The sequence below is a fragment of the Coturnix japonica genome, chromosome 2 (genome assembly GCF_054131305.1).
Source record: "Coturnix japonica strain WE chromosome 2, WE-NBRP24, whole genome shotgun sequence".
NCBI lineage: Eukaryota > Metazoa > Chordata > Aves > Galliformes > Phasianidae > Coturnix > Coturnix japonica.
In genome coordinates this window covers 39,229,091-39,237,443 of record NC_140664.1, presented here as the reverse complement: position 1 = coordinate 39,237,443, position 8,353 = coordinate 39,229,091, and the positions used below count along the sequence as shown (strand labels likewise).

General features: G+C 40.9%; 1 protein-coding gene across 1 annotated transcript in view; it reads right to left on the bottom strand.

Annotated features, from left to right (window-relative positions):
* Nucleotides 1-5,477: 5,477 nt before the first annotated feature.
* The window catches only part of LOC107310103 (opsin-5-like), a 33,170-nt gene continuing 30,294 nt past the window's right edge, over nt 5,478-8,353 (bottom strand). Inside the window, exon 6 of the mRNA XM_015855446.3 lies at nt 5,478-7,401. Coding sequence (XP_015710932.2) covers nt 6,790-7,401 — 612 coding nt within the window. The 3' untranslated portion in view covers nt 5,478-6,789. The remainder of the gene's footprint in view (nt 7,402-8,353) is intronic.

The following is an 8,353-nucleotide window of genomic DNA, read 5'->3' as shown; positions in this document are numbered from 1 at the left end:
GTTACTTTTTAAAAGTTTTGCTTTCAATATATTCTCAAACTTGAGCCTGCTGCCCAAACATTACACTGCCAGCATTCACTACACAGCATAAATAGTGAGAAGTGACAGAGTCATTTAAGTACAGCAGTACTGAGGGCTGACAACAGTTATTTGCCTGGATTAACAAACATTTACCACTAGTAAGAAAAGAGGCCTGCATTTCAAGACAAGGATATGTTTATGGTGGGACAAAACAATCATACATATGTATATATATGAAGAGAGAGAAAAAAAAACAACAAAGAGCCGCTTTGCTACACAGGAGGCTCGAATCCCAGGGGTTGGACTTGATGATCTCTAAGGTCCCTTCCAACCCACACGAGACTGTGATACTGTGAAATGATACACAATGCAATTGCTCACCACCTGCTGACCAACACTCAACCAGTGGCAGCTCCCCATCTTATCACATCAACTCCAGTCCAGTTTTATAGTTTTTCCACCTGGTGTCACATGGAATGGGATGTCCCTTTGGCTGTCCTGATTCTATCCCCTCCCAGCTTCTTGTGGATCCCCAGCTCCTCACTGCTGGGACAGCATGAGAAGATGAAAAGCTGAGATGTCTTTGGCTCTGTGCAGCACTGCTCTCTTACTTTCCAGGAGGCTGCACTAAATAGCAGCTACTCAGGTGTGATCTGAAGGTCATAAATAACAGTCTTAATTGAACATGTGACTTATTTAAAAAATCCACCTTAGTTCTCTGTGTCTCTTTCAATCTGCAAGGTGTCTCATGGCTGAAATAGAAACAAAATACTCTGCATAACTCTTAGCTGTAAAACCTGGGTAGAAAAGAATAGTAACATGTATACTTGCAGGATTATTACTGCCATCATTTTAAATACTTGAGATTACTCTTTTCTCAGTAAGCTTATTATATGCACCTCAGTGCTGCTTGATCAGATTTATAGTGTTACATTTTGTGATACATCTGCTACAAAAATAAGAAGCACGTATAGAAGCTATTTTCACAATTCACTGGCAAGTTTTCTGCTTTTGGAGTAACTTCTACTCTGCATGTAGAAGAGAGAGTGGGAAGGATAGAAGAAAAAGAGAACAAGTTTTCTCGTTCAACGTATTCAAACCACTAGAAAAGACAAGTTTGCTAGCATTGGATCCTGTTCTATGAATAACTTCATTTATATTGAATGTACCTTAAGGCTACGTGATAAAACACAAAATGCATCAATGCAATCAGGCCACAAGCACACTCAGATCATTTTTGTCTGCATTTTTATTAGCCTGTGAAATGCGCTTACCAGATCTGCAGATATCTCTGTGCAGCTCCGCTCCAGACCCATGGTCATACCATCTAGAGTTTTTTAGCACAAAGTCATCACAGCTGCAGGACACCCTAGAAAGTGAGCTCAGCATACTTTGCGAAGGCCAAGTTTATTCTACCTTCTTCTCTCCAGGAGGGAGGGAATGTTAAGCTGACTCAGAATTTTTCTTTCCCCACACCCTTTTCTTTCAGGTGAGACATAAGAGTCTTGGCTTCCATGAGGTTACTAGTAAGGCAGCTAAACAGTACCAGCTGTGATGATTTGAGCACTCCTCTCTCCAGAGAAGACAAAGACCTGTGCTTTATTTCACACAGTTCACCTAACAGCCGTGAGATGATTGAGACTTTTCTTTCTCCTTACTCTCTTGTGGAATGAGGTTTGGGCAGCTTAAGTGGTTATCTTCTCAGATTAGAGGTACTAGTTTAGAAGAAGAACTGGGCACAGTTATTAGGAATATATTCTGGGAAACCACCGTGAGGGAACATTAACGTTCTCTGGCAGATCCTGGTTGTTCCATCTTTCACTTTCATCTCTGATGTGAAAAACTGCTCTTGAATAAACCATTCATCGATCTTTTACATATTAATATAGACAGCTCAAGCTATGAGCTGTTTCAAACTACCTAGCAGAATGCTACAGAGTTAGGTTGTTTTCACACTCAATAATGTATTTAAATGTAGTTAAATAAAAATGGAAGTCAGAAAAACTGGTGTGAAATTGCTCTTCATTTGAGCAAAGTTCATTAAGACCTTACTGTGAGGGAGCATTTACCAGAAGGAAGAAGCTGGACAACCGGGCTTCCCAGGGAGGTGGCTGAGTCACCATTCCTGGATGTATTTCAAAACCGTTTGGATGTGGTGCTCAGGGACAAGATTTAGTGAGGGGTTGTTAGTTAGGGTAGTATGGTTAGGCTGTGGTTGGACTCAATGATTCAGAGCAGACCTTGGAATGATGCTGCTGCAAGGTGCAAACCTCCATGCAGTTCTACTACCACAGATATTCTGGCCCAGCACTGTGGCTTTTGTAGGAAAAGATAACAGGGAAAAATGCATTGCAGTCAGGACTGGACCTTAATATCACAAATAAAGGTAAGAACTGAAATGAATAAAATATTTTAGGAAGAGCAATCAACAGATGCGTCACCTACATCAGGCCTAGCAGAACAACTCCCAGCACCTTCACTCTGGACCAAACAGCAAAGGCAGTTTATGGCTGGTCAGACAAACAAAGCTGCTTTAATCCCAGCTATGGTGAGCTGCAGTGGGTGAACCATGGACTGAACAGCGTATAAAAAGAAAAGTTTTTTAAACTGTGGATTTAGCTAGTGTTTTTAAAACAGCATAGTTGTTTTCACTTCTGTATGACAGCCAGTACACCGGCTGTGACCACAGCCCATGGAGAAGTTGTCTGTGTTCATGCATGCAGAATCAGAAAAATCACCTGTCAAAATGATATGATTTCCCTCAAACAGCAGGTGATGAGCATTCAGCAACAGCCCTGCCTCGGCATGAAGCCTGGTAGGAAGTAAGAGTGTCATAGCAGAGAAATAAGATAATTGAAAAGGAAAATATTTCAGCACTCAGGACTCCTTATGCCAGTCTCTCTGAACTAAATCTCAACAACTGACTGGCAGACGGTGTCTGCCAGTGTCTCTCTGTCAATGGAATAGGTTGGCCCTGACCCTCTTCAGAAAGTGAGACACATCAAACAAAAGACAACAAGACTCATCCTCATTTCAGCTCACAGCTATTAATTTTACGCTGTGACTCCTCTGAATAACAGATGCATAGCCAGAACTGTTCCTGGATTCCAAGTGATGGGTGACCAGTTTCCAGCACCTTGACTGCTCTAATTACACTGACAAGCCTCCTGAAATCTCTGCTGTGGTCCTTCAACTGAAACAAAAATGCAGATGATTCTTAATAGCGTCTGCTGAGCTGTGAGGAAAGAGAGGATTAATTAGTTGCAGTTCATAAGACAATAATATTAAAATCCATGAGTAACTGCAGAGTGCAATTGGCATTAATGATGCGATCACTGCAGCACTTGAAGGACAGGATTGGTCTCATCTATTTCACATCTGGAATGAAATATATTCATTGTATGTAGATGTTGGGCCACAGGTTGGCTGGTTTGTAGCTCTGCTGCCTTGTGCAGCCACCTGCTTCAACTATGGGCTGCCATACCGGCAGAAGAGCATCACCTTTACATCTCTGGGGTCCTCCAGCCACTTGCTCCAGAGCATCCATCCTCACACTGGGGAGAATTATGTCTCACTCTGCTCTTAGGGCTCATGAGGTGTCCTGTGAAGGAGAGGTGTACCGTAGACAGAGCAGGTTTAAGCCTTCCCTTCCTCAGTCCACCCTCGCTTTGAGCAGGGTGTCCACCATCAGATGCAATGCAGACACACAGCTGCTGTCCCACAATCTGACCAAACTTCAGCATTTGCTGACCATTGCCCAAGGAAAAAGGGTTTGCTACCACCCAAGTGGTGTAAAATACTCTTCAGATTTCAGAATGATTGAGAAAATCCAAACCTCACACCTCAATTTGCCGTATTGAACAGTTTTGACAGTTCCAACAGAGCTTTTGTCCCACAAACCATTCTTTGATTTGAGCCATTTCCCAAGCACAGCCCCAAACTCACTAGCTACTGTAAGATCAATCCACTGCAAGAGGTAAATACAGAGGGGGAGTAGAATACTGCAGTCATGGAGAGCAGGTGTGCAGGTTTCCAGCCACCACTGACAAGCTGACAGTGCTCAGCCCAGGGCCACAATCTCTGCTCCGCTGTCCTCAGCTCAGCCAGCTGAGCCCCCCACGAGCAGTCGCTCAGCCCTTTAATCCAAGCACAGAAGGGGTTTACACTTGGTTTTTGTGCGAGGTTTTAGCTGAACTGTGCGCATGCAATGAAGTCACATTATATGTTAGTGTGCAATCTCTGACTTTCTGCATCATAGAATCACAGAATCGTTAGGGTTGGATGGAACCTTTAAAGATCACCCAGTCTAACTCCTTTGCAATGAACAGGAACATCCACAGTAATATTGGGTTGCTCAGAGCATGATCCAACCTCACCTTGAGTGTCTCCAGGGATGGGGCATTCACCACCTCCTAAGGCAACCTGTTCCTAGGCACCACCCTCACTGTAAAATCTTTTTCCTTATATGCAAAAGGATATAAGGATCTACATTTCCACTCTTTAAATCTGAAACCATTTTGTACTATTACCACAGACCCTGCTGAAGAATCTGTCCCCACAACCAGCCTCCCATCAGCTGGGAGCAACTTTCTGGCTCCTCTGGTCAGGAGTAGACTTAAATGTTGCTGAACAACTGAGTTCTCCTAGAAAACCAGTGTCTTTCATCTAAAAGCAACCTAATTTTATCTTTAAAAATAAATATTTTATTTTCAGTTCCAATTCTCCATTGACTCTTCTATCAGACCTTAACGCTTAATATCAGAGAGCCCCTGAAACTAGAGGCATTTCATTTACATACACACTTACCAGCAGTAACTTGTGAATAACACAGAAGAACAGGTGGGAAAATCCAAAGACAAGAATGCTTGAAAAGCTTACTGGAGATTGCAGTTGCTGTAAAGAAAGCTACTCAGACAAGAGAGAAACCTTCCCCCATGTAGAGAGGGAACAGTTCAAGTGCAATATCATTCCTGGTATCTAAGCATATGGGAAATTCATTGCAAAGGCATTACATTCTTTCCATTAACTTATAAAAGGAACTGGAATGGATTCTGTAGCAACTCTGAAAGCTTTACAGTTTCTGGTCAAAGCTGAATGTGACCAGTTACACAACTGTTTTACTCTGTACAAAGAGCTGATGGAGAGTCCAACGTGAATGTGGAAAGATATAGGTTTTTTTAGTTTTATTCAAGTAAACTAGAGGGCATTACGTAAAATATGCAGTACCATATTTCCCAGGCTAAAAATGTAGCATCTCACAAGAGTCAATCTTGGCTTCCACTATAGGGAATGCTGAACTGAAAGTGACTCTAGGCATGGAGACCCTAACACTTCCCTCCTGGCTTCTCTGTGTAGTTCTATTAGAACAAAAAAAATGATATCTGTCAATTAGATTAATAGCTCGAAATATTATCTCACCATGAATCTAAACAGGGCCACAGCTCAAAGAGCAGTCATAGACTAAAAAAATGTCCATTTATTTCTGATTGTTTTAAACAGCTGCATATTACAGCTGGGATTTCAAACATGTGTATAGAACCCAAGCACACAGACCCTCAACACAATACAGATTATTGTGGGCTTTTTTGCCCTTAGATAGTGTGACATTTTTCAGCTTTGCAATGAGACATCAGTTTAAGTCTCCAAACATGTGACTTTGTTGGTGAATCCTCCAGAGACTTATTCACATGTCCAACTTTGTGCATTGACGTCAATGGGAATCCATATAGGAAGGACCAAATGACCTTTGAACATCACTTCCAGTCCTGTTTTGCACTGATCCTCCACGGGAAAATTTCAGCATGGCCTGAAGTTCTCAAAGCTGGATCCTATGTCACTGAGGTCAGAGACAAGTTGCATTGATGGTGCAGGGATTCCCGCATGAATAAGTTCCCACTTGGGTCCATGTATTTTAGGAAGCCTTGGAGAAATCACACACTGAAAGGACTTTCTAAGCATTCAAACTCCTGCTGCCTTTTCTGATTGCTTCTTCTTGGTCCTTGAAGAGATGGTACTTTTTACCATAGAGAATGTCTTTTCTGTAATGCCTTGAAAGCCCCTGCACTAGATTCTTGCCCGTTATGATATTTCTGGGCCAGGTCTTTGCCATCCTAATGCTGATGTCCAATAGGGAAAATGGCGCATAATAAATAATGTTTTACAGCAACTTCCTCTCAAATTACAAAAAACAATCTTCAGATTACAAGATATACTGTGATTTCATTCATGTGGAATGTGGTCAGAACCTGCCTGTTCATCTCTAATCAGCCTGTGACTCCCAGGAAATACAAGATGTGGTCATTTGGCAACCCTTCTTGGAAACGGGGCATTTCAGTTGATATTCACCTTTTCAGCTGTTATAATAAATAAAACATCGTGAGATCATTCATTTAAAACTCTACATTGAGTTATTTGTCCTAAACATATGGGATACATAAAATACGCAAAATCTAGAAAGGGTAATAACTCCACAGAAAAACTCTCATTATTTGGTGTGTTCTCTTGAAAATGGAGTACACAGAGGTTGCAACACGCACAGAGGATTTCTCTTATGTAGTGTTTGCTGTGAATATATTTATCATGATACACTTAAGTCAGCATGGTGAAAGTCACACAACGTTTATAACATGTCCATGCTGTAGAATGTGTCCCATCAAAGAGGAGGAAAATAGCATAGAAAACGGTATAATAGAAGGGCTTTTCTAAAGAAGTTACATTCATAAATCCAGCATAACAACATCACTGCCAGATTGTTTCATATAAGCAGCTCTAGAGGTCTGTAAATGTACAGCTCACAGGTCCTGCTTCCAAGGTGATTTCCAAGTTATCAGGTTCAGTGTTTCTTTCTTTCTGCTCAGCCACCTTCGCTGAATTCCTATTGCCCTGGGTCACATTTGCTTGGAGGTCATTTTCCAAGGACTCACATTCTTGAGGGTGGCATCCCATAGTGCTTAACCTCTCCTGGCAGCATTCTGGATAGCTTTTAAAGCATTCAAAAGTATGACTACCCTTTTCAGAGGGAAAATAAGAACATCCTTCCATAATCGGAAGAGCATTACTGCTGGACTCATTTTTGCTCTTAAATGTTCTCAGGCCAGTGTTGAAAGTTGATCTGTAGGTCTGCAGCTCCTTGACACAAAAACAACACCTGACACATAACTTTTGAAGAACTGTGAAATCTTTGGCAATGGTACTTCGGAAATTGGGTTTCAGAAGAAGATGGATAACGGGATTGTAGAGAGTGGAGGACTTTGCAAAGACAGCTGGAATAGCAAAGGCTAAAGGAGGAATATTATCTATCGATCCAAAAGCTGCCCACATGGCAATGATGGCATAAGGGCTCCAAGCAGCAAAAAATCCAATGCACACAGCAATACTCAGCTTGTAGATGAAAAAAGAGAGAGAGAAAGCAGTGAATTACAAAATTGCATGGATAAGAAAAATAGCTGCTGAAATAATATATGCAGTAAACACTACCTGTTTAGTCCTCCCAGTATATCTCAATATATCTCAACTGCTCTTCAAAGATGTACTTGTCTGGCAACTGATTTCTGCCTGAGACTTAGTTCTGATTATAACATCCACAGTTAAAACACGTCAGCTCTTACATTCTATTTTCTCTTCACTAAAGTACCACTACAACTCTTCTTACAAAAAAGAAGCCAACCTAAAGAAAAAAAAAAAAAAAAAAAAAAAAAATACCATTCTGAGGAAACTTTGCAATGTTGTTTGTACCTACTTTCTCATTCACCATCAATGCAACTTTTCCCGGCTAAGGAAAGTCTTCCATAATATTTTTGTTTGCGCTCAACTGGAGTCATTTGCAGGCATACGACAGCCAAAAAGCAGATTAATTATGAAGGTGAATCAAATTCATGAATTTAAATTAACCTCTACCTCAAAATTACGTGTCCTACTAAGCTTTACCAAAAAAGCTTGACAGAGGCATTCAAAAATATATATATATCAAAGCTTTTTGGTATAAATTATCACAGAGATGCATAAAATGGAACTATAAATATTGACTCTGTGGTAAACTCCGGGAAATCTAAACTAAACTGTAAGCTTGTACAGTCAGACCAACATACAGGGCATCATTCCAAGCCTGTTTTATAAGTGAGGTATGTGTACATTTTAAAGACAGAAATAAGAATATTCATGATTCTGAAGGAGCTTCTAAAGTCCATGTTTGACAAAAGTACATATTTACAAACGATAGTAGAGAATGCATTCTCTTTAGAGTAGTATCAGATCAAAATGAGCAGAAGAAAATGCATAAGGGACGTACTTTTGTTTTCAGCTGTTAATTGTGCCACCTGCCTGAGCTGCCTTC